Genomic DNA, 25,596 nt, shown 5'->3' with positions numbered 1-25,596 from the left:
TCCATAACCACACCCAGTTGCCAGCTTTCAGCTACCTTTGAGGGCCTGCATCCGAACTTGCTTTGAATTTCTGGCAGAGCTTTGCTTGGGAGTCGAGAGTGGTATCTCATCATGTTAAGTCCTTTGTCAGTGGCGCTTTTGGCGCTACCGGCGCTTCTCTTGTACCTGTACTCTGCCCTCAGCTATCGCCGGCTGAAGCAATACGCCAACTTTCCTCAGCTGAAGCCTTCAATAGTATGGGGTCACCTCAAGGCCATAAACGAACACCACGTGAAGCGCAATGAGAAGGACTCTCAACTCGGTCCGTATTAGCGACGGGAGGTATGTGGTGCTGTGGGCTAATCTCAGTTTCGCAGATCCCACCATGGGAGATATGCTCGAGGAGATCGGTAACCCTCCCATCATGCTTCTAGACCTTCGTCCAGTCAGCCGGCCCCTACTGGTCATCCGAAGCCATGAGATCGCGGAGCAGGTATCAAGACAATCAAAGATGTGGCCCTACAGCGCACCAAAGTCCGACACCATGATGTATCTCACACCGCTGCTGGGCGAGAAGTCAATCGTAATGTCTCAAGTAAGAGGTTCCTTCGCATGTTTCACGTTTGTTCTCTTTTTACAGAATATGGACGCGAAAACATCCGTCAGAATATGATTTAATGTGGACTCTTCTCGCAGGGCTCCGGATGGAAAGACATGAGAAAGCATTTCAACCCTGGCTTCGCTCCCCAGCACCTCATGAGTCTGATGCCAGTAATTTTGGAAAAGACTCAGACCTTCCTCGCCAAACTCGACGAACTCGTCAGGACGGGTGAAGAGTTTGAGCTGGAGCCTTTGTGCACTAATCTTACTTTCGATATCATTGGTAAGTCTCATCAAGTTTCTGTAGTCAGAGCAGCATTTCACTAAAAATTGACACATAGGTGCCGTGACGATGGATGTTGATCTTAACGCACAGCTTCCCGAGGACCAACAAATAGAGTTCATTAAGGGTTACAAGGAGTTTTTGACCTCATACAGGGAGGGCAGTGGTATACTGAAGTGGTGGGAGAACCCGCAGCTGGGCAGGAAACGAAGGCGACTTGCCAAGTCTTGCAACGTCTTCCTCGAGGATGTCATTCGTCGCAAATTCAACGATGTGAAGCAGGACAAGGGGTCATCGAGCCGGAGTATTCTGGCTCTCAGCTTGAAAGACACACAGGTCTTGACACAGGATATCATCGACGGGACGAAGGATCAACTCAAAACCTTCATGTTCGCAGGGCACGACACCACCAGCATCCTCCTCCAATGGGCCTTTTACGAGTTATCAAGGACGCCTCGGGCAATGAAGAGCCTTCGGACTGAGCTAGAGAGCCTCTTCGGCCAGGACTTGAGCCCCGAAGTCGTCCGGGAAGCTCTACTCGCCAGGGGTGAGGAGATCACCCAGAAGATGACCTATACCTCGGCAGTCATTAAGGAGATTCTGCGCCTGTACCCACCAGCTGGGACCGCGCGCCTTTGCCCCCCGGGCGCGAACTTTCACTTGCAGTTACCAGACAACAGCAGCCTCTGCGTTGATGGGATGGTTCTGTACAACTGTGCCACTCTCATCCAGCGAGACCCTGACGTCTATGGAAGCACTAAAGACGATTTCGTACCCGAGCGATGGCTCGGGAATACGGACACGTCAATGGCAACGAATGACGACGAGAAGATGGGCATTGGCAAAGCTGGCGAGAACGAGATTCCCGCCGCCGCATGGAGACCTTTTGAAAGGGGTCCTAGAAACTGCATCGGACAGGAGCTTGCCAACATCGAGGCCAGGGTGATTTTGGCTAGTGTTGTGGGTAAGTATGTCTTTGAAAAGGTCGGTCTAGGGGAGGCTACGCTGGACGAGAAGGATCGTCCCATCATCAACGAAAAGGGGCAATACAGGTCCAATACACAGCTTTACAACGTAAGTCCTCCATTATGATAAGCCCATTATGAGAATCACCCAAGAGCACGCCTCACTAACATATCGCAGACGAGACAAATTACTGCCCGGCCGGTTGACAATATGAGGGTCCGAGTGAAGCACCAGGTCCCAACTAGAGCCTGAGATATTATGGGACCGTCGATAAGGTCTAGAAATAGCTTGTTTTCCGTGTAAGCAGACACTGTCGGTCAAATACAGACTATCGAGGGGTCAGCTTGGTATCAATCTGATGTTTTGCCAATGCCAAAAACTACACACATCCAGTAGTTCAAGTTTGCTTGGTTAGAGAAATGTTTGTAAACTATGTCGCGTTTCCTCAACTTATGATTTGAGCTTCTAAGCGCCAGGCACCTCATCATGATTTACAGAGCGTTGAATGGTCTACTATTTGACATTGAAATTGGATTACAAAATGGCGCTGGATCTCACTCATGACGTGACATGAAATTGGTTCATTTGAGCACTTCAGAGTTAAAATTAACTTGAAACACTAAGCTTAGGTGTATGATGCGAAATCTCACTCAAGATATCTAACATGCTTCATTGACATGAGCAAGACCTGATTAATAGTAGTGTTAGAAGTGTGGCTGGTGCATGCAAGAACGGCTTATTTTCTGTGGCGCATGGCATACGTAGTTGGGAAGCTTTGGTCCTGTTGGGTTGGGTTGCTACAGGCGGGTGGGTCAGTTCGGAGACCAGCGGCAGCGACAGCGACAGCTACCAAAGCTCCCCACAGCAGCGTCATTGGAGCGCGAGGCACCGACGTCAATCAACAACCGCCGTTGCGCTCACGCTTGTCGACCTTGCCTTTCCCTCAACTTGCTGTCGCTAGGAGATGTAGCCATGGCCTTTCAGGTTCGTTTGCAAATCTCCCCTCAATGTGCTCTCTGCGACCCGACGTCCGCTAACCACCTGCACTGAAGTGGAAGGCATTCGACTTCTTCGACGTCAGCCAGGTCCGGCTCGCCGATGAGGAGACCCGAGTCTTCTTCGAGAGCAACGAGATCGCTAGTGTTTGCTCCGGTTCCGACAGTCTATTCCTCGGTAGCTACGATGGATACGTTCGAATTGTCGGTTCGAGTTGGAAGGTGGTGAAGAGCTTCCAGGCTCACGAGCTCGGGACGATCACACACATGCGCCAGATCGAGGGGACAAGCCTGCTTGTTACTGTCGCTGTAGGTGGACGCAAAAATCATGAGATGACGAGAATGGAAACTGACATCTGAGCAGGAAGACCTCAGCAGCGAGCCGGTGTTAAAGATCTGGGCTCTGGATAAGCTGGTGAAGAAGACCAATATGCCGACTTGTTTAAGCACTTTGCAGATCAACAATGGCAGGAAGCAATTTCCGGTAAGGGAGGAGTCGAGTGCATATTTCCAAAGCATCAACTAATCACTTTCTCATCCAGATCTCGGCTATCGATGTTCTCGACAATCTTACCCAAGTAGCAGTCGGCTTCGCGAACGGCACGGTGACCCTGATCCGAGGCGACTTGATCAACGACCTGGGGGCGAAACAAAGGACGGTGCACGACTCAGAAGAACCTATCACAGGCGTGGAGCTCATGACGGATTCCCAAGATGTCACGACCCTGTTCATCTCAACAACAGCCCGAATTCTGAAGCTTGGGATTTCGAGAAGGGGCCACAGCTCCCCCCCCAAGACTGTGGAAGACATGGGATGTCACGTTGACTGTATGACGGTTGACAAGAAGACAGGGGACGTGGTAGTCGCCCGAGAGGATGCCATCTACACCTACACCTTGGAAGGCAGAGGAGCGCCGCGTGCGTACGAATCGCCGAAAAGACTAGTTTCGATCTACCAGGATTACGTTGCACTGGTATGCCCACCATCGGCTTCCACCACCGACAAAGGCAACGACACTATGCGTCGACGCTTTGGAGGTGGAGGTGGAGCAGCGGATGCGCTCTTCAACGCATCAACGTTCATTCTTCTCGAGCCAGACCTTAGAGTGCTCGGCCACACACAATCTCTGATCTCGCCATTCAAAGCCATCTTCCAAATCTGGGGTGATCTGTTCGTTCTCACACAAGATGGCAAGGTAAACCGATACCATGAAAAGTCACTGCAACAGCGCCTCGAAATGCTGTACCAGCGCAACATGTACCCCTTGGCTATTGAACTGGCACAAAAGTCACGGCTGGATGCGACACAGCAGAGCGGCATCTTCCGACGCTTTGGCGACCATCTGTATCAAAAAGCTGATTACGACGGTGCCATGGTCCAATATATCAAGGCGATCGATACTACTGAACCATCACAGGTCATCAGAAAGGTAAGCTTCCACATCCAGAAGAAATAGAGCGCAGGAAGACTAATAATCATAGTTTCTCGATACACAAAGGATACACAACCTGATACAGTATCTTGAGCAGCTACATGAGCATCGCAAGGCAACGTCTGACCACACAACATTACTTTTGAACTGCTATGCGAAGCTCAAAGATATCGACAAGTTGGAGGCATTTATCAAATCACCCGGTGATTTAAAGTTTGACCTCGAGACTGCAATCACTATGTGTAGGCAAGGAGGCTACTACGAACAAGCTGCGTATCTTGCCAAGAAGCACGGCGAAATCGAATTGGTCGTGGACATCCTGATAGAAGACTCCAAATTGTACAACGAGGCTCTCGATTTTATATGGCATCAAGACCCGGAAGTGGTGAGTTCCATACTTCTCCAGTATTTGAACAATTCTGATATTTCATTAGGCATTCCCTTGCCTCAAGAAGTATGCCAGAGTTCTCATCGAGAACTGTCCAAAGGATGCGACCACAGTCTTCGTGGACTACTACACTGGCAAGTACCGTCCGAGGCTACACTTTGTACCGATTGAGGACAACGGAGAGGCTGTTGTAGCCGGCGGCATGGTGGCCGGTGCAGCAAGTGCCGTCCAGAACCTTTCCAACTTTTTACCTCTGCCATACATGAACACATCTTCTCTCCAAAGCCCATCCACACCGGGCAATGGAACAGCCATCAACGGCGATGCTCAGATCATCTTGAACCCCGACGACATTCCTGCGCCGAAATACACCCCACCGCCTCCAAGGACTGCTTTCTCATCCTTCATCGACCATCCAGACGAGTTCATTGTTTTCCTGGAGGCATGCCTAGAAGACACAGGTCTTAAGGAAAGCGACAGGACAGATTTGTACACCACACTCTTTGAGATGTACCTACACAAGTCAAATGAGAAGAAAGGGGAGCAGCATCGAGAAGAGTGGGAGAACAAGGCGAAGAAGCTCATCGAAGGAGAAGACATTCCGATGGAGAGTTCCAATGTCCTGTTGCTTTCGCACCTTTCTGACTTCAAGGACGGCACAACCTTGGTCAAGGAGCAATCCGGTTTACTCTTTGACATTTTCCGATCGTACACCTCGGCCAAAGATACCCGCGGAGCCATCAAAGCCCTTCGAAAGTATGGCCCCGAAGAACCGCAACTATACCCTGCAGCCCTGGCATACCTGACTTCCGACCCCCGAATTCTCCGGGAAGCCGGATCAGAAGAGCTTTCTGCCGTCCTCAACAAAATTGACAAGGACGGCCTCATGGCACCGTTGCAGGTCATCCAGACGCTGGTCGGCCAGTCCGGCTCCTCAGGCGGCGTCGCGACAATGGGCATGATCAAGCCTTACCTCCACGAGACGATTGAGCGCGAGCGCAAGGAGATCGCCGCCAACCGGCGCCGCATCTCGGCCTTCCGCAGCGAGACAGAACAGAAGCGGGCCGAGCTCGCCGACCTCGGCTCCAAGCCGGCCGTGTTCCAGTCGACGCGCTGCGCCGTCTGCACGGCACCCCTCGACCTGCCCGCTGTGCACTTCCTCTGCAAGCACAGCTTCCACCAGCGGTGCCTCCGCACCGAGGGCGAGTGTCCGCAGTGCGCCAACGACAACGCGACGATCCGCGCGCTGCGCAAGACGCAGATTGAGACGGCGGGGAAGCATGAGCTGTTCAAGGCCGAGTTGGAGCGCAGCGAGGATCGGTTCGCGACGGTGGCGGAGTGGTTTGGTCGCGGCGTCATGGGGGCGCCTAATGCTGACACTGCGTAGGTGGGCCTTCCCTTCCCAAGGATTGGGCTGCTGTGGAAGGAGGTTTGCTCGGGGTTTGAAGGGAAGGCGTGTTTCTAATCGTGGACTTGAGGGGACTGACTACTCGCGGTTCATCTCAAGTTGGTTGTCTTGGGGAGTTAGGCCAGGCTGTGGTGGTGGTGGGGTGTTGGCGGAGAGGGAGCGATGAGCACATTGAGGAAAAGAAGATCGAACTACTCTGTTTGTATCGCGTAATTACTGTCATCTTCATAAGGTCGTGCCCTTTCCCTATGGGGTAGACTCGCTAGTCACAAATACCAGAGTCCCCATTAGTTTGAAGGATTTTGACGCGGGTTGTTTGTTTAGTGACGTGGATTGCAGTAGTATGAGTGGCAATTCGGAAGCCACTGTGAGGTAGTCTGCCAGGTAGAGAGCATTTTGATGGTCTGGGTTTTGGCCACCCCATGACAAGATTTTTGTCATGCTGGTCTTTACTACAACTTGTTCTGATTCTCGGGTAACGGTGAATGCCGTCACAATAAAGTATTCCCACATGGACTGCCTCAACTACCGATGACATTTCGACGCAGCTCGTCAGGATACCTAGGCGCAAACGAACACATAAAAAGAGAGCACAGGGACAGTCTCCAAATCAGAGCACTCATCTTTTTACAACGTGAGGAAATGGAGAAAATGTGTTCATCGCTTCTATTCATTCATAGACGAATCTTCCCATCACTTCTCTTTTGCTATCTGTGGTCGGATTTGGGTTGTGTACATGCAAGATTTCCTCCACAAAAAAAGGCGCGGAGAAATAAGAAGCGCTGTTCCGTCTGGGCGATAGACCCGGTCCCAGATGATCAACCTCCCGCCTCCGCTATTACAAACACAACCTCCTCCCGAAACCTCGCTGCCGATGCTAGATAAAGAAAAAAGTGTTCAAACTTCATGGGATGTGGAAATGATGAACAGGCATGACTATAGACCCCTATCCAAGTCGGACTTGCCCCGTTGCCCTCAACTTCCCCTGAAGACAAATGAAAAGCATAGAGGAAGAGTCTAATCGTCGATGCATCCTCCTCTGTCCCATAACCCAAAAGCCTCCCCTGATGGCAGATTTCCCCCAACCTGCCTCCCTTCGTAGTCCCCTCCGTCATTTCTCCTCCATTCGTAGCCGCATGTCGTCGTCCGAGTCTGCTCTGATAATGCATCCGCCAACCACAGTGGCACGTGAAAGAGAGAAAAGCGTCAAAGCAAAAGACTGCCACCATTGCAATTCTTCTCTATATGGAAAGGAAGCGCGCTCGAATCGAAACTGGCAGCAGAAATGCGCCAGCAGGAGATGTGCAATCTGATTGCATGCTGTTCTTGGGATATGCTTTAAGCAAGAAAATGGATTGTGTTCAAGGAGTTGAACACGCGGGCGGAAAACTCAAAAAGTCCACCGATTGTGTATGAATGTTGTGCCAAAAAAGACCATCCCGAATCCATTGTACAGGTTGGAAAATGTATGAGTCGAGTTGGGTGCTTATAGTTATGAGCGCGAGCTAGGCAGGTAGTCGCGTGCCAAGCACGTTAAAGTCAGTCGGCGCAGGTGATGACCTCTTCGCCAATGGCAACTTTCTTGGCTGTCTCTGTACTAGCAATGCTCGCATTTGTGTCACGTCGCCTTGCCCCGAAAGGTATTCGTTCGACGTGAGTATTGGTTGTAGATTTCTTCTTGGTCTTCGCCATCAAAAGACCCTCATCACTATCACTATCGTCATCATCGTCCTCTTGTGGACGCATATCGGGATTGTGGTGGATGAGAGGCGGGCTTCTGTAGACTGGGCTGCGCGTGATGCGAAGCGGGATCGGGCCGGCATTAAATGACGCATTGTGTGTCTCGAATCGTCCTTGTTGCTCGAATTGTTCCAATGGAAATCCGGCCATGGGCTCCTTAAGGTATGCTGGAGGTGTCAGGGAATCTGTCGTTTCGAGTAAACCAGGCTTGTTGATAACAGCAGGCTCCACGGGCTCAGCATCGGATACCGAGCTGGCACCGCTGAGAAGAGCGGGAAGCGACGGATCAGATTGGAAGGCAAGCATCTCCTCTTTCGTGTGGTGGTTGACAGACGAGACGGGACTGGCTATTTCGCTGGGATTCGTGATAGGAGAAGCCAGGCCACCGATGGATGTCGAGCGGGAGGACTTTTCAGTCTCCATCGTGTCCTCACGAGATGGAGGTGGCGGCGTGCCAAATCGCTCGTCATCGGGCGAGAGAGGGCAAGGTACTTCGGTTGGATCGATCACGGCAATGTCTGACCTGACGTCGTCCGGAGCTTGTTGAATAAGACTTTCTGCGATTTGCTTGCGCTGCATCTCGCTTTTTGCGCGGGCGAACGACTCAGGAGTTGACGTATTGTATGTGCGCGGTGGTGGCGTTCTTGCCTCCGGTATATCCCGCACACTTTCGATCCTATGTGCTGTCTGCGGTCTCTCCTCTAGGTCGGCCGTGAGGCGCTGAGTCTCGTAGATGTTTGAGTCCGATTGTGGCTGGCCATGCTGGTAGCCGGTGACAGACCGAGACGAAAAGAACAATGGTGAAGCTAAGGCGCTGGTGGCCTGCTTCGCCTTACCCAAGTCCACCGATCGCATAGCTCGAGGCTTGCCAGGAAGGCTAGGCATCCTATGAAGGGTACCAGGTACACTCGCCGTGGTGACGCTCACTTGTGCAGGGGCGCGCTTATCTTGGTCTCTGAACACGCCACGCTCTGCTGAGCGTGCACGGAGAGCTTCCTCTGTCAAGGCGTCGTATCCACGGGTTTGTCGCATTTCCTTAGACGGATCGTCCAGTGTGGAGTCACCGGAAAAAGGTGTAGGAGGTTGTGTCCTGACCTCGGGTAATCCAGCTGTAAGCGTCAAAAAGCTATTGCCATTCGATGGGCTTTGCGAGTATCTCTGGAAAGGCTTGTAAAATGACGCTGTCCCAGGAATTGTTGACTGATCTGAAGGCGATGCCGTGCCACTGTTCGTCCTCGAGTCGCTGTAGCTGTTCTGAATGGCATGTAAAAGGGCAGCTCCTTGGCCCTTGACGGGTTGAGCGATAGCCGTAGCGAGAGGGTCGTAGGGAGACTCATAGGGAGAGACTGTCTCGCTGTGGACAAGAGGATGGTCGGAGCCGCCAAAAGCAAAGTCTTTGACGTTGGAAAAATAGTCTTCGCTCTTGAGACTCTTTCTGCGTGCTTCTCTCGAGTGTGGCGTGGGCGGTACATTGAACATGCTGTCTCCAGCCGAGCTGGCAGCACTGCTGGCAGCTCTCCGCCTTGACCGGCTATCGCTTCGATCCCCTAAAGGGTGCATCAACTTCCCAACTGCTTTTTTCACGGTAGATCGTGCGCGTTCCAAGAAGGCAATAGGCACGACAGCGCGGGCCGCCTCCTTGTCGTTAACCTGGACTCGCCTGCCCGAAGTCTTGGCTGGGTCAGTCTCAGCCAACCACGCTTCCACATCTGGAATTCCTTTCGCAACCCAGGCATGGGTCTTGATATCCTTCAGACGAATTCGCTTGTCCGGGTTTTTAGTAAACATGTTTCGCAGAAGGTCCTGCAAAATGGGGTCGATGTTCTCGTAGGCAAGTTCGTTGTCGTCCCTGTAGGGAGGTCCGTTATGCCGCTTAAAGAGAGATTCAGAGTTAGGAGGGGTAGAAGGGTCCACTGCCCTGAGGCGTTTTTGGGGGATGAAGACATCCTCAGTGGCAATTTTTCGAAACATCTGCCACTCATCTTCGGCCTGGAAAGGAATACGTCCGTAGATGAGGCAGTAGAGGGTTACGCCAAGTGACCAAATATCGATCATTTCGGAAATTTTCGGTTGTTCCATGCGGTCCGCGTCGGTGTAGCACAGTTCAGGTGCAAAGAATGCCGGGGTGCCAACTGTCTTGGCCAGCTCAAGATCATCGTCGAAATCTTGTGCTTCAGATTCTGAGACCGTCTCATCGTCGGCCTCGCCTTCTCGGATAGGACGGCCAAAGTACGAAACACCGAAGTCGGAGATCTTGACGCGGTGATCTTTGGTCCACAGTAGATTAGCAGGCTTGATATCCCTGTGTACGACACCTTGGTAATGCAGGTACTCTAGGCCTAAGACAGTGTCTCGGAAAGTCGTTCTTGCCTGGTCGATGGTAAAGCAAGGAACGTAGGAAAAGTCTTCAGCGAAAGGGTCGTGCATCCGAGTGTTCCAGTCGACCGAGGACATGTGCGAAATGATGGAATCGGCCATGCTGGGTGAACGACCTCGAAAGGCCGCGTCTTCCATGTAAGCGCCATACATAGTGCCATCGAGTGCGGTAGCTGAGCCTGGGTTGCTGGTCTGTAGCGGGCCTGGCGTCTCGATGTCCTCAGTGTCGTCGATGGCTTCCTGGTCAAAAACGGTGTCGCGAATTGACTTCACAGACTGAGACCGCGATGGCGCTCGAGATGTAGCCCGGGATGCCTGCAGCGAATTGGGTTGTGATCCTTCGCCTCCGAAAAAGTCCAATGCTCCTAGATCGTCCCTCGAGGGGACGCGGGATTGCGATCCACAACTCGCGTCGTCAGAAATACCGTGCTCGATACTCCAAAACTCATGGGTGTTCATGTTGGCTCGAGACATCTTTTCCCGCTTTTGCTCCCGGATCTTGTACCTCTCCTCCATTATCTTTTCGTAATGCTCCTCCTCTGGGGTCAGCGGCTGACCTCTGCTTTCTCTCTCGATGCGACGACGCTCGTGGTGGCAGATGTGCGGTAATCCCTTTTTTCTCCAGACAACCTCGCCTAGCTCCACGTGTTCGAGAATCAGGTAGATCTTTTTCAATTCCGGATCGTCGATAATCTCCAGCAGCGAGACGACGTTGGGATGCCTCATCTTCTTGAGGATGGCGATCTCTCTCATCGTCTTTTCCTGCGGGGACATGGCCATGACCTTGCCGAGTCGTCGTCTCTTAGAGTACCGTGGAATGATCTTGATAGCCACATTTTCGCCCGTCTCGAGATTTCGGGCAAGTTTGACCTTTCCGTGCACACCTCTGCCAATTTCTTCGATGACTTCATACTGGTTGATGAGCTTGCGGCCGGTAATGCTGTCGGAGTCAATCAAGGCTTTATGTGTCCTGGTCACCAATATGGTTAGCTTATCAAATAGTCATCCCCTTGTCGCGGGGCCTGCGGCTGGCCCCCGCTGTCAATTACGTAGTCACGATACCGCCTCACTGATAGAGAGCCGTCGATGTCGATTCACACAAAGGCTTTATTTGAAAGAAGGCGCGGCCACAACATAGTATAGCAAAGAGGGAAAAAAAGCTGTACTTACTCTCTGACTTTGTGGTTCTGGAGCGGGTGAAGGTAGGGACTGCTGGTCTCGACGTTCGGAGTGTTTGAGTCGGACGAGGCATGGATCGGAAAGTTCATTTTCGGACGCGGGTTTGAGGGACTGAAAAGTCCCGGAGAGGTCATTGGCGTGCTAGCGGAAGACCTCAAGGGTAGGGCATTGGAAGTGGGCGGCACAAGGGCCAGCAGATGAGGGTTGTGAGAGTTCCTCTGATGAGGAAGAGGCTGTTGTGGGTCCATAGTATTCGTGAAAGCGCTCAGGTTCGACTGGTCGTGAAAGTCCCAGTCGGCGACTCGACATAATGAGGGGCGTGGGAGAACGAAGAACGGGGCTCGCACGGCGGCCGAGGAAAAAGATCGCAACGACGGTTCGGGCTTTAGATTGCCATCATGATAGGAGCGGTTCGATTGCGTAGTGTAGGTGTAGATTTGGGTTGGGTGACTGGGAATGAGGTCGAGGAAGGATGTCTGGGTCGTAACGAGCCTGCAGTGACAGAGCGAAGGTTTGGACGAGAAGTTGGATCGTTGTAGTGCGAGGGAGGAGGTTGGTTCGCAGATTTCGTTGTCGGGAAGTCGAAATAGTCGTCGGAAGACTCGCTAGCAGAAAGGCAAAGTGCTGAGGCAAGACGCAGGCGGGACGCAAGATGAAGTAGGTATTGTGAGGCGATGTGAAGTCAAAAAGTGTTGGATGGACAGAGGGTCGAGAGACAAGACGGAAGAAGTTCGAAAGGTTGGCAAGGTCAGGTACTTCCGGGGGGTGGACGGGACTAAAAGACGAGGGGAGGAACAAGACGAGGGATCTCAGTCTTTTTTTGGTGTGGTGGGTGTGGGTGGGTGTGGATTTGAAAAGCCAAGCAAGGCAAAGCCAGGCAAGGTTGGGAGTGAGGGGAGGCAATAGTGCACAGTACGAGAGTACCTAGCGCGCGAGCCAGAAAACCGCGGAGTGTGAGGTCGGGATGTGTGAGTAAGTGAGTAATACGGATAGTGTATGTACGAATAGTACCCCTAGTAGGTATGTGTGATTTGATGGGTGTGCCGTGTGTGAGAGTGAGTGAGAGGGAGAGGGTGAGAAAGAGAATACAAGAGTGAGAGGGGGGGGAGCCTGGGGTTGGGATCGGGATTCTGACTGTGTGAGAGTGGAGTGTTCCCGCTGCCGGTGCTTGCTGGTTGGTGTTGCGTTGGTGACTGAATGGGGTTATTGGTGATATTAATGAGGGTGTGTGGGTGAGCGAATTGGGAAATGGACGGAGACCAAGAGGTTTGGTTTCTCTCTGTTCTTTCCCTTATTTTTCTTCTACCTTTTTTCATTGGGGAGAGGGAAGGAAGTAGTGGTAGGTGCCGCAAAGAGTGGGACATTCACACACCTCGCGTCCAGCAGCGCCTTTGGTTTCGGGTCGCTGTGGATGGTGGAGAGTGGATGGAAGGCACGACTGATTCCCAGACAAATTGACGCTGGACGACACTTTCTGCTGTTGCTTGCTTGCTGCTGCTGCCGCCGTCGCTCCTGCTCTTTCTCAATCATGTTCTACCCCGTGTGCATTTGCAAGAGTCACCCTGTGTGGGTGTGTGCGTTTGTGATAGAGATGATTGGAAGGGGGGCCGGAACCTGGAAATGCTAGGAAGGAGAGCGGCGGCGGCGGCGGGCAAGGAGGAGCAACCGGGTCTGGTATTCCTGGGAAGGCGAAATAGCGACAGGACACAACGCAAGGAAAAGACAAGACAGGCCGCAGGCCATGCTGCGTAGGCGCGGCGCCCGCAGTGGAGTCCATCCAATGTTGGACTGGAGCTGGAAATTGTTCTCCTACGAGACTCGAGTAACGAAAGTAACGAGAGAGCCCGAGGCGCTACGGCTGCTCAGACCGGGCTCGCTCTTTCCTCCCGTCTGCTTCCTTTCCTTCTTTCCGTCTTCTTCCTAAAGTGCCCTCGCTCTCACGCCTTTGCGATTCGAGAGATCCATCCTCGCTCGCTATTAGCCTCGCGCTTTTGCACAGGCCACCGTGCAGCATTAAGACGGGATGGCGGGAGGAAGAGGGATGCTGCGAAAAAGAAGAGGGCCGGGAAGGAGGGGCGCCTGCACCTTGCGACCCAAGGTACCGTGCACAGAGGGCCAGAAGACACGGTATGCGCGTCTGTGCCTTTGGGCGCGGCCAACATCCTCCTGATTGGTCCCGATTGCAGACGAGGACCTTATCTCGAGTGGGTCCACTGCATTGGGACTGGCGTGAAGCTGGGGTGATGCTGGTGGGTATCCGCACAGGTCACCGCCTGGAATTCCCCGTCTTTTTGCACAGCTTGCTGCAGAGATAAGGAGCATCCGCACCTGGTCGCACAACGAGGCGCAAGCACGGCCCAAGGCACGTTCGAAGCCATGATCCTGCAGTACCTATGTACCTACTTGCTTGTATTACCCTCAGATACGTCCTCACTGCCGCACATTTGACGTCCAGATATCCTCAACACTTACAGAGCATTACTGCCATACTGCACGTGCTGCGTATCAATTCATTGCCAAGGTTATTGCCCGAGTTCTCAAAGCAACATCGTACCGAAACGGTACATCTGGATACTGTGGTACGACATGGCCGGAGGGCCTGCGTACAGCGCGCGCAGCTCACTTTTGCATCCCAGTAACACCTCACAGTGACCCAACAGAGCAACCTCACCCTGCAGGCGCCATGCAGCAAAGGCTACGACGGATACGCATCACAAAGCACTGGGCTCTCTCTCATCTCGTCCCATCATCACGAGCAACCAAACGTCGTTAGCAGCTTACACCATCTCAGAGCCTCGTGGCTTCTCGTCTAGGCCCTCCCATAGGCGGCCTGGCCGTCGTCGCTGCCAAGTAGTGTACGCCTCTGCCATCGATCTGAAGTTCAGCTACGATGACATGCCATTATCTTCAAAGTCTAGGGCAGTTGGCCGAAAACTGACAGGTCGAGGCATGTCAGCTAGCCCAGCTCAATGGGGACGTGCAATGCAGAGCCAGCAAAGGGTGTGACAGCCACCTACGATTGACACAAACCCATCCACAGCCCGTGTTTCGACTCGTCCATCTTTTCTATGGCGTCCACTCGAAAGTATGGCTGCTGCAGCCCTTGGGTTGGGTTCCCAGCACCTATCCATCTGCGACGTTATGCTGCACTCTACTTGCCGACATCGAACTCCGTCGAATCTGCCCTAGGAGTGTTTCGATTCTATTCTCTGTTACCCTCCTCCACCATGCCCGTTTCTTGCAGTTCCTTGCCTCACCCTCACAGTAGCAATCAGTCAGTGTCTATGGAATCACTCCCTCGAATCTCGATGACGGATCGTTCTGTACAGAATCAAGAAAATCCCATACAGTCCAAGACTCCAGTCAGGTACGAATGGATCCTCCTACGACCCAGTAGCCGCACATGCCTCGCACCACGTCGCTTGCTCCATCTAATTGACCTCCTGCATGCTTGCATAGTTATGGATACCGTGCCCCAGTTCGGAGCGGTGTTCCTTGCAAGAAGGAGACAACTCGCACACCTGAGAAGTGAGAACAGGTTGTGTGCTGTCTTGGCCAAGCCAGGAGAGGCAGCGAGCTGTTGACATTGGCAAAACCGCACTTTACTATGTAAAAGCCAAAAGGCATGGCGAGCACAGGGGTCCAAGACAGATGGATGTGCGTGCATTGGCAAGGATGGCCGATGTTTGGCCCGTGCTGCGGCTGCGAATTCAAGATTCGAAAAGCAGTAAGGGTCAGACAAAGTTTTGGTGGCAGTCCTTGGCTTGGCTGCTTGGGGGCTTGAAAAGACAGAATCGCTATAGGAATACATAAATAAAAATAAAAATAAAAAAGCTCGAAGAGAAGCGAAGAGCCAAATCCTCACCATTCCGACAAAGATACGTACCGAATCAGTTTCTGAGGGCCAGAGCGGGGACAACGGGACCACGACCGGAGCGGGGGCAGGGCCAGATGGAAGCAAGAGTGCAAGACTGCAGGAGCAAGGGCAAGGGCAGCAGCTACGGAGAAAGGGAACGAGGGACTTCCGACCAGGTACCTTGCCTTATCGCGCCATGATCTGCATCTCGTCATTGGCCCGCTGGAGCCTCTCACCTTTTTTCGCGACATGCGCCGACGACAAGGCACGTACCGATTTCTCCCCGCCGTTGACCTTAGGTTCCTTGGGCAGTGGAAGGTACCTAAGGTAGGTACGAAGCACAGCAAAGCAATCTCTAAGCTCTTGCCGTTTGCTACGAATACAGATACGTACTGCGACACACCACCGGCACCACAGCCCTGAGCATCCGGGAGAAAAATAACCACAAAAGAAAAAAGAAAGAGGCCAACGACTCCTTATCCTCACCTCACCTCACCTCAACTCACCAGTCAACGAGGTGTGTTGGTCCGCGGAAGACAGTACAAGCCATTCCCAACTGCAAAATCCTTCGGCATCAAAAGGTTGGGACACACTCCAACGACGCCTTTGGCTAAAGTGCCTCGCGAGGAATGCACCCATGCAAGACATGTTCCGCTACGCAGTGACACACGCGTGATGCAGATGTCATCGACAAGAAGAGTCAACTCAGTCAAGTCTCCGACCTGCGGCAAAGCCTGCAAGACAAGCACGAAGATGATGCCCAAGACTGCACGACACCAAGACATCCAAATGCCATCGCTGCCAGTGCTGCAGTGACTGCACCAATTCGAACAAAGGAACTAGGTACCCATCGACCTTCGCTACGTCTCCTCGCGTGCTGTGCGTGTCTCGCGCCTCTTCTTCCACTTGTCTTTCCCCGAATCTTTACGAATGCCTCATTACACTATCCAGGTAATTGACTAGGTACTCTACCAATACCTATATTTTCATCCGACTCTTCAACCCGGCGGCCAGCATGTTTATGACTAATACGGCACACATTGGGGGACAAATCCCACCTCTTCGGTCCCAATCATTCAACAATTTCTAGTTGGCCGATGCAAGCACACTGGACCAGCGGCCCAACCCGAACGGAGCCTGATCCGTCTTCGGGCAGTTGGCATGTCTTTGTCATTGCCCGCTGCCGTTGTCAATGTCACTATTCGGTGGCAACAGCCTGGACTCCGATCCAGACTTCAGACTCCAGACCTCAGCTACCTTGCATGCTTCCTCGACGTTAGGCATTTCCCTGGTCCGATGTCTCCCTAGCTCCCGGGTTTGTCGCCTATTTTCACAGGCGGCCCTCGATCCCCGTTCAGCAAGCCCAACTCCCGCCGTGCCGCCCTACCAACAAACGTGCGTTTCCACAACCGACCGATCTTCTCCACCTACATCAATGATCACGGTTCTCCACATACATAGTGCTTTCGACCATCCATTATGTGCGTTGAACAATCTACACAGTACGGAGTACGGGCAGGTGTTCTAGCGGTGGCCGGCGGCGGCGGTGGCTATCCACTTGTTCGCTGCGTAGCAGCCGAAGAGCTGGCTGCGTAGTTATGACGAGACATGCTACAGCCTACAGCCACAAACTGCTGGTCATGGAGAGCATGGCTTGATCTTGTTAGAGACGGCGCGGAGAGACCATCGACCATCCGGCAGATGAGAATCTAAATTTCTTGACGTTCTCCTTCCAGGGCTGTCGCGCCCGCAAACCTGACGTTTCCTCAGATCACCCTGCCGCATACAAAGAACCCGCGCATGGAGGTGGCTCATCCCGTCTTTCTTTGACAAGGCCCGACACCGACGGGCGGAAACAAGACCTTCATAAGACCACGAACAGACGAGTATGAGTAGCGAACATAGGCACTCTTTCTTCGGCATTGGTCAAAACCCAGCATCTGGAACTGGCTTCTCCAGTCACCTCTGAACAACTGCAGGGTCAGCTCCGCAACCAGAACTCACACGCATGCAAGTGTCATTCTCCTGGCTCACTGTGCGACATGGCCATTGGATGCAAGACGCCCTCTGCAACGCTCATTTGTCGCCTAGTTTCGGAGCTGCATCTCTCCTGTCTCTGCATGATTCCTTCTTGGACGCCACGAACGAGACCCTAATGCGACAACCGCATCATCCTGGAATTGACTTGGACGGCAGAAATGCGACTGCCCGGCAGTCCAGCAGCATAGTCGTAAAAGCGATCTGATCGTCTAATTTTTGTACATATCGAACTGTTCTTAGCGGGGGCATCCGGCCATCGGGGAGCATTCGGTGACAGCAAATACAGCGACGGGGGGCGTCCAACCACATCCCCGACTGTAGTAAATCATCAACACAGCTGTCCACGACGCAGTCGAGGCTTGGCATTGGCTTGACAAGACGCTGATACCGTACAATGGCCTGATGTCCTGCAAAATTTCTGCTCTCAAGCTCGGGAACCACGTTTCATTGGATACATAAATTTCTCTGGGCACGTTGTCACTTGCCATTTAGTCGCTGGTTTCGACCGTGGAACGAGCAACATGAGGCACTCGTTGTCAGTCGAAGGGGTGCTCACCTCGGCAAGCAATCTTTGCCGTTGGTGCTTTAGACTGTTCAACCTTCTACCGCCGTCAATCATCGTTCTGTAGTCTCGGGTCATCAAATGATAACTAACAACACGACATCTGGCGATCGAGGCAATGGCTACGATAATACGCTTTCCTCCGTGAGCATGGATAGGGGGCTAGCTTTCTTCGCACTCCAGATGCCAGCCACTCAGAGTCGAGGAAACTACCAATCGATCGATCAGGGGCGGCGCTCGCACCAGGCGCAAGTGAAGCAGGATAGACCCTGGCTCAGCCATCGACGAACGACTCGAGTTTTGCTTCGTCGCCGGTATTGCCGCTGTCGTAGACTTCATTGAGTTTGCTCGACTCCGTCGCTCTTATTCCGCGGAAGAACAGCTCCTCTATTGCAACCCGACTTGCACCTGCTCCCGAACTCAGCCCTCAGAAGACTCCAGATCAAGCATGATCGTCAACTCGGCGGCCTTGGAACTACCCTTATCCATGCAGCAAGCGATGCTGGCATCGAGGTACCATCGTCAATGTCGGAGCGGGAGATGTTTGGAGTCGCTGATGGAGACTCCATCGCCGTCAATTATCTCGGGTGGAGATGCGGCGCGGACGATGCTTCCCAATCATCCAAGTTCTCTCACCTGTCCAGGCTGCCCCTGGTCACGGCTATTCTGCTGGTTTCGTCGAGGCCTAACGGTCTCCACTCGCTGCGCAGCTTGCATCATTGTCATCATTCGCAATCTCAAGGACGAAAACGACTGTGCACAACGCTTTACTACTAGGAGCGAACATGGAGGCGGGACCAGAAGCTAGAAGAATCTTGAATATTCAGAGACAAACCGCCGAATATCACGAGTTCACTACAGGTTGCCAGGTGTTCCTTCGTACACCTTCAGTGTCGAAAGAAGCGCAACATTACCCACTCATCCGCTATACCACGTCCTACTAGAAGATCCCGCAATGCCAGAGACTCCACAGAGCGTTGCTGTGTCAGAGTGATCGATTAAACAGTTGTCATAACCATCGCATTTGAACGGGCGACCAAGACACGCGACAAGCGCTCGAAAGACCGCAAGACAAAATCACTCCTTCCCCCAAATCGCAGCGGTCCAGTTGCCCACCATCCAGACAATGGTCTGAACGACAGAGGTGATGAGAGTGCAGGAACCGCAAGCCTGGATCGTGAACGGCACTAGCTTAATCAACGACACCACTGGAGTTGCCATGCGATTGGACAATGCGTTGACAACCAAAGAAAGCCGCCGAGCCAGCTCTGCTTCTTACGAGAAGCGATCGGACTTGAGGTCAGCTCGTTCCGTCAGGTTACCCGATCCGGATTAGCATCGCTGGCCGGCTGGCAATGTCAGTCTCGGGAAGAGACGGCACCACGGAAAGCCACATACCGCTGGCACAGTGGCACGTTAACGTCCAGTCTGCGGCGTGCGCAGTGTCTTTTCGGAATCAACGCTCGTAGAGATCGAAGGGGCCACGGCGCCCCGGGCCATGATCTCCAACAACCAGCCCGATGCCCATCAATTCTACTTGTATACTTGTGAGCTGGTTGTGGTCGAGACTCGAGACTAGATCGGCTCGATTCAATGGAAACCTCCGTCCATCGCATGCTCACAGTCAGGTATGAATTTCTCCGGGACCTCTTACCCTCCCTGTCTGGCGCTTCTGGGGTTTGGGCCTCTGCTCGAATGTATCGACGATCACTGATCATCCCTGGTCAACTCGGACACAGCACCGCAGCAGTGAGGTCCACTACGCCGAAAAAGATTTCAGCAAGTCGGCGTGGTTGGGTTCATGAATGAAGCTTCAAATGCAAACGATGAACGTGAAAACAAACAATTCGTACCTAATCGTTGCCGTATGTTCAATACCTCTAGTCCGGCACCCTGGGCAGATATGAGCTGTGAAGTTGTAGCATACACGGACCGACCCTTATTATCAGTATCAGCCATTGAGGCACGCGGATCTCGTCTCTGGCTGAGAATTTAACGATCCCGGGCCAGAAAATCGTTCCACGACATTCACACCTCGCTGACAGCCCAAACGCTCCCGGCTCGAGCGCCCTGCTCGTCTTAACCCAATCCAACAAAACAACGGTGACGACGCCGTAGGGCGGGTGTATGAATACCCTGTACTCAGAACTGGATCATGTATACGCAGTAAGTTCGTCAAGACCGGCCATGGGTAACTTCCAATGACCGGCTCTACTACCGGTCGGTGAAAGCCGTCCCCGCTGAGTTCAGCAATATGTGAGGTAAGGAATAGATGCATCGTAGGCCTCGAAGAATCTGGGCCGCCACGAACTCGGAACCACTATCCAAAAAAGAAAGAAGGGTCCAAATTCCAGAACGGTCCACGATGTGGTTCTCCCTCTCTACCGGGCAGAGCCTGTCAGAGCGGAATGTGATGGTACCTCCATTGTCGTTTCTCCATAGAAGGTTCACGAGACCCACTGAAACAAGTGAAGCTCACGATGCTTCGGCTTCCACACGCCTCCAGGGACGGCTGGGTGGTCTCACCGGTGAGCCTGCCTTCCCTGCAACGAACCCGGAAAAACGCCTACGTGGCAGGGGAGCAGGGGCTTGGAACCAATCATCAAACAAGTCTGAGGGGCAGAAAAATCTCACGATGGCTTCGCTTTGGCGTTCCCTTCCGATGCCCGGGGGCAACCCCTCCTTGGCCACGGGGTGCAAATCTACTCCAAATAGCCCGGTCCAGACTAGGGCAGCCAGCCGCGAACTGCGGAGAAGAGGCCCAGAGGGAGACAAGGCCGCAAGGGCAAGGGCTGTGATTGTCGGCGGCTTATTCGTCGAGAAACCCCCCCCCCCCCCCCCAATCGCTGGGCTGGTCCAGCTTTGCACAGGGTCCCTGATTCCGTTGACAAACGCGGGCATCTGCTGCTTGCGGCGTAGCTTGCAGCAAGACGAACTACGGATACATATCGCAGGCCGGAAGTGCATCGGCATCACCATCCATTTACCTGACTGCTCGTCAGTCTGCAGATAAGAGCTCCGGACAACAACAAGTCCCAAAGGAGAGAGGTTGGGGAAAGATGGGGTTGGTGTCGTGTTGTTCGACTATGAAGCACCTGCGCAATCAGCTGCCCAAGCACGAGTCTGTCGTCGTCAACCTCTGCCACCCGAATAGCCCGAGTCTGAGTCGTGGCTTGTCTGTCTCGCACACAGACCAATGTCGGTATCTGCTGTCCGGGGTAATTTAGTATTGGGGTATTTTATTTTCTTCGTCCCGCCCTAAGCGACAGTGCTATTAATGCGCGGCCACGAGAAGGGAACGCGCGCATGTCGAGGAGCGACACCATGCATCATCCTATCTGCAAGTCTACGGGAGCTAAGACATCCAGACCAACAAAAGTCGTCCTCCATGATCCATCACAGCTCGCGTTCATACCCAAATAGAAGCAAGTACGGTAGGCACGCCTTTTTGGTTTCCCTTCTCTCGATAGAAATCGCCCCATACAACGTCAATCGCCTAGGATCCAAGAACGGCCGTTGGTGGTTTGTGTCGATCACCTCGATGCATGCTCATCAGGTAGCCTCCCCCAAACGGCATGACGTTTCGGCGACGCTCATTTCTCTGTTGGAAATTCGACTTTTCTTCACGAGTTTTGAATGATTGGCATGACACCGCGAAATGGTCATTTTGTGAGCTAAACAGAAATCCTTCTGCGTCGCAATCCCCGACGGCTCGGTTACCCCAAATTATATCTGTTGTCCTTCATCCCAACAGAGCACCTAGCAGAATATGACTGCTCATATCCGAAGGCTCTCTTGACCTCCGCCGTTTCAAAGAACACCGGCTGGCATCTCTCTGCGTACGGCGTTGCAGTCAATGGCACTATACCCCGTACTCTTTCTTCTTTTTGGACTTAATTTCTTGCTCATTGCCCCCTGCTTCCAGCCATCACACCTCGTGCGAGGTGGAACTTGAGGTTTAGCATGTGCCTCGTCATATTTCTAAATGTCTCTCACCCCGTACTGGCCGCCATCGTATTACTGCTTGCTGCCAGCGGACTCCCTTCTCGCCACTAGATGGAGCGGCTTACGCGCCTCCGGTCCACACTCTATAAGCTATGTGCACTGGCTTTTGCTTGGAAAAAAGTGTCAAAATATCAGACGTCTGGGGAAAAGTGTGGGAGGCCGGAAGCCGCTCGACTAAAGTAGCGGCGGCAGCCGTGGGATCTTCCTTTTCCCCAGACAGCTGAACAGGGAAAATCCTCTACTCGATGTCTTTTCTCACCATGGCATCATAACCGCTCGCTGGCTTACGGGACTAGCTCTACCACATGGCGAAGGGCATCCCACCATGTCTAGACCATCAAACACGTACTGTCTAGTAACACCAGCTGCTCCCACCCTCATCGCCCACGACGAAGAATAAAGGGCTGATCTCTTGCTTCGGACCAAAGCTCCGTTGACAGGGACTTGACTCGGTTTTACGATCGCGCCGAAGGAAGACGTCGCTCCCAGGTCGCTGAGGAAGGAATCTCCATGAAGGAGTGGTGCTAGGCACATGAGGTTGTTGTTATTCTTCGTCGCGCACAGCTCTAGCACCATCCCCGCTGCCCTGCCTGCCCCCAGTGGCCTAGAAAAAAGCAACATGTGAATCTGGGGTACGGAAAGGGGGGAGGAGTCGCTGTCTGGAGAACCAAAAAATGCGGGATGTGCGGAGGGCCGTACGGTCGCAATCATTCGTCGAGACGGCGTTCCGGACAAGTGCGAGGGAATCACACCGATTTGGCGCTGACCTAAGATGTGATTGAATTCCCTCCCCAACCGACTCCATCTTTGCTCATTCTCGGTGTTAATATTCCATCGACACTCAAGATCTAGGCAAGGGGGCGAGTTGATTGGCTTTTCACACCGGGGCAACCACTTTCCCATCACCCACCAGGGCCACCCTCCTCCTCCCAGACCGGTGTGCAAGTTTTGGTGCTTGTCGACGAGTTCGAGAGTCAACCACATGCGGTGACTTGCATGACGGGCTACGGATACATACCTTGAGGCGAGACGCGCCTAGCCCCGTGCAAAGCCGTGCGAGCTAGCAGACGGCCCCCTTAACCTCCGCAGTTGGGACTGCCTTTGCCTGCCCACACGACCCTTACCTACGTTGGACCCGATGCAACCCGCACCTCCGGGTTTCTCCAAAAGAATGTCTCGGTTTCGCAGCTTTGGATTGGTTTGTGTTGGCTCATCACTTATCGCAGGGTGGCCAGGACGAGAACAGGAATTCCGGAATACAGGTGCGCAAAGAAGAATAAAAACGCAACGGCGTCGACGGCGATCGGCGGAAATCAGGGTCATGGTTTCTCTTTAGGGTGACATGCGCTGGGGGGGTTTAAAAGGCCCGGTTTGCTAGAGTGATGTGCAGTGAACATCAGTGTTGGGTGCCAGTGAGAAGGAGGAGGAGGAGGAGGGGTCGTGATCTTTGGGCGAGATGATAGATCCAACGCCTAGCTCGCAGCCGATCCAACTACTTTTCGATACTCGCATCGCATGCGCGGTCGCGGCGTAGCAACGCACCTAGATTCTGGGCATTTTCTGCTCTGTTTTTGGTGCAAGGCGTCTATGACACTCCGGTGAATCCTTTTCCAAGGGGGATTGGATGGCTGCGTGGATTAGTGGTTGCGTGGTTTACAGGCTCAGAGCCGCCCCCCGGGAGCAGTCTTCTCACGCTTAGGACGGCGGAGTGAGTGTGCGAAGTTTGGTTGTTTGGTTCAGGATTGTGGGTTTGGGTGGATGGGTGGGTGTGTGCAATGGTTCTCCATGCTTTTGCTGCACGTCATCCCATTTTCGCCGATGGCCTGGTAATACTGGTCTGGGGTCCTAGGGGTTTGGTTCAACTACCTGGACCGAAGAAGGGGTTCGGTGCTGATCTAGGTGGAATAGCAGACACTTTCAGATATCGAGCTGATCTACAGAGAGAGGTACTTTTTTTCTATTTCATGTCTTTTTTACTGATGGGGTGGCCGGGACATGGAGTTCACTTCAGCTGGTTTGCATCAAACGATGAAGATGACTTTTAATCAGCCGTCTTCTGTGTTCTTAGACCCTGCATGTCCACTCTCTCCCTTTCGGGGCGGATTTAATCTTGGTGGGTCATGGTTGAGAAGATGGAGGGGGGTAATGGAATGTTCAGATTGTCACTGCAGAAATTCCAGAACTGGTGGATGGTTTCCCACCCGTCCACCATTCCTTCCACCCTCCTGAACCCTTTAGCTCAAGTTACACAAGAAGGGTAGGTAGGACGAGCGGGAAATGATTTCTTTTCGGGGGGAAGGGGGGGGGGGGGGGGGGGGGGAGGGGGGAGGGGTTGGGGGGGGGGGGTGGCAAGAGAGGGGGAAAGAGGGAGGGGGAGGAAGAGGTGGGAAGCATCATGATGAACAAACACGAGAAGGGGACGGGGGTGGGGGGTGGGGTTGTTGTGGGGGAGGGTGGGGGTGGGGGGTGGGGGGGGGGGGGGGGAGATGAAAAGTGATGAAAGGGAGAAGAAGACGATGATGGAAGAAGACGAGACGAGGCTGGAGCTTGGAGGAAACATTTGTATACACAGAGTACAGACATACATGTGACGGTGTGACGAACACAGGGTACAACAGTTGGAGAAAGCGCAGCGCGATACGAAAAGCAAGCCACCTTCGCCCATTTGGTCACCGACTTGATCGCTGCGGATGTCTCGGTCGTCCGCGTCGAGGTCTCACCGTGTTTGGTCATTCTTTTGGCTCGGAGACACACTCACATGTCGACGGGGGACAGATAACCCGCCCCATTTTCGCTTCTTTTCTTATCTCTGTACTCTGTACTGGCCGGCTGGTATCTAGGTGCTTGCGCAACAGACAACCTACTGTGTACGCAGGCATGGCAGTGCCACGAAAGTATGGGCGATAACGAAGGAGAGCCCGAGTGAATGGTTGACGCACGCCGACGCGAGTCTAGTCGTTGCTGTCCTGCAGCCACACCTTTTTTTTTTTGTTGCATCTACACTACGTTTGCTCAACCTGATGCCTCAAACGTACAGTAGATTCGTTTTCCCCGCCATGTCAAGTTGATCTTGGCAGATCCTTTTTGGGGTCGCATGAGGTTGGTGGCTCACTAGGTAAGGTAGGTAGGTACGTACGTCCCTATCTCTCATCTGTCTCTGTTCGTTTGTTTCCTTTGTGATGTCGGTGTTCTTTGAAGGCCGGGCCGCCGGGTTGGTGGTGGTGACACTTACATCAGCGTGTGACGAAACGTTCCCTCACCCTTTTGATTCATGGTGCGTGTGTGCTGCATTGGCTAGATCCGGACTTGGAGGGGTGAGGCGTAACACGAGGATTTCCAGGTTTTGGAGAGGATGGATACATGTGAGGGAGGTGGCTTATTTCAGGGTCTTCTTGTTCTTCAGTCATGGCAGATAACGTAGAGTATGTCATCGCGTGTGGCTGGTCGTCCTCTTGGAGAGCGAACACGAAAACGTTTCCTGCTTTACGCTATGTGACTATGAATCACAGGTGTGGCGAATGAGACTCTGAATATACGTAACCCCGAACTTTTTGGACTGCCAACCCTCTTTTTAGGGTGGGTAGACGTGACTTGATTGGAGATGTCTCATTCACCAGCCCCCTTTTCCCCCCTTCCTTCCCGCCTCGTGAGCCCCTTCTTATCGCCGGTTTAGAAACTCGTGATGCTAGATGAGGACCCTGAGAGGAAAGTGCAGTGAATATCGAGAAAGGGGGTGGGTGTTGGTGAGGGTTGGGATTATGGCACTGTGGCACTGTGGCACACAGG

At 53.1% G+C, this 25,596-nt stretch overlaps 5 protein-coding genes across 5 annotated transcripts; 3 read left to right on the top strand and 2 right to left on the bottom strand.

Moving 5' to 3' along the window:
- Nucleotides 1-111: 111 nt before the first annotated feature.
- On the top strand, nucleotides 112-2,080 carry CABS01_05548 (cytochrome P450 52A11; the record flags this gene model as incomplete). Its single annotated transcript, XM_060538916.1, has 5 exons — nucleotides 112-301; nucleotides 357-574; nucleotides 676-862; nucleotides 921-1,936; nucleotides 2,006-2,080. 5 exons carry the CDS (start codon nucleotides 112-114, stop codon nucleotides 2,078-2,080), a joined length of 1,686 nt encoding a protein of 561 aa, XP_060405178.1.
- A 720-nt stretch (nucleotides 2,081-2,800) lies between these two features.
- CABS01_05547 (vacuolar membrane protein) lies at nucleotides 2,801-6,031 on the top strand (the record flags this gene model as incomplete). The annotated part of the gene is made up of 6 exons (XM_060538915.1): nucleotides 2,801-2,812; nucleotides 2,881-3,132; nucleotides 3,188-3,307; nucleotides 3,366-4,253; nucleotides 4,306-4,641; nucleotides 4,691-6,031. 6 exons carry the CDS (start codon nucleotides 2,801-2,803, stop codon nucleotides 6,029-6,031), a joined length of 2,949 nt encoding a protein of 982 aa, XP_060405177.1.
- Nucleotides 6,032-7,591: 1,560 nt separating this feature from the next.
- CABS01_05546 (uncharacterized protein) lies at nucleotides 7,592-11,436 on the bottom strand (the record flags this gene model as incomplete). Its single annotated transcript, XM_060538914.1, has 2 exons — nucleotides 7,592-11,138; nucleotides 11,339-11,436. The coding sequence occupies 2 exons, from the start codon at nucleotides 11,434-11,436 to the stop codon at nucleotides 7,592-7,594; spliced, it is 3,645 nt and encodes a 1,214-aa protein (XP_060405176.1).
- A 1,652-nt stretch (nucleotides 11,437-13,088) lies between these two features.
- CABS01_05545 (uncharacterized protein) lies at nucleotides 13,089-13,727 on the top strand (the record flags this gene model as incomplete). The annotated part of the gene is made up of 3 exons (XM_060538913.1): nucleotides 13,089-13,095; nucleotides 13,164-13,474; nucleotides 13,647-13,727. The coding sequence occupies 3 exons, from the start codon at nucleotides 13,089-13,091 to the stop codon at nucleotides 13,725-13,727; spliced, it is 399 nt and encodes a 132-aa protein (XP_060405175.1).
- A 3,114-nt stretch (nucleotides 13,728-16,841) lies between these two features.
- On the bottom strand, nucleotides 16,842-17,126 carry CABS01_05544 (uncharacterized protein; the record flags this gene model as incomplete). Its single annotated transcript, XM_060538912.1, has 1 exon — nucleotides 16,842-17,126. The coding sequence occupies one exon, from the start codon at nucleotides 17,124-17,126 to the stop codon at nucleotides 16,842-16,844; it is 285 nt and encodes a 94-aa protein (XP_060405174.1).
- Nucleotides 17,127-25,596: the final 8,470 nt, after the last annotated feature.

The sequence above is a fragment of the Colletotrichum abscissum genome, assembly GCF_030869225.1.
Source record: "Colletotrichum abscissum strain IMI 504890 chromosome Unknown Scaffold_11.1, whole genome shotgun sequence".
In the NCBI taxonomy this organism is placed as follows: Eukaryota; Fungi; Ascomycota; class Sordariomycetes; order Glomerellales; family Glomerellaceae; genus Colletotrichum; species Colletotrichum abscissum.
Note: the sequence above shows the minus strand (reverse complement) of the source record. Positions and strands in the feature narration are given on the sequence as shown.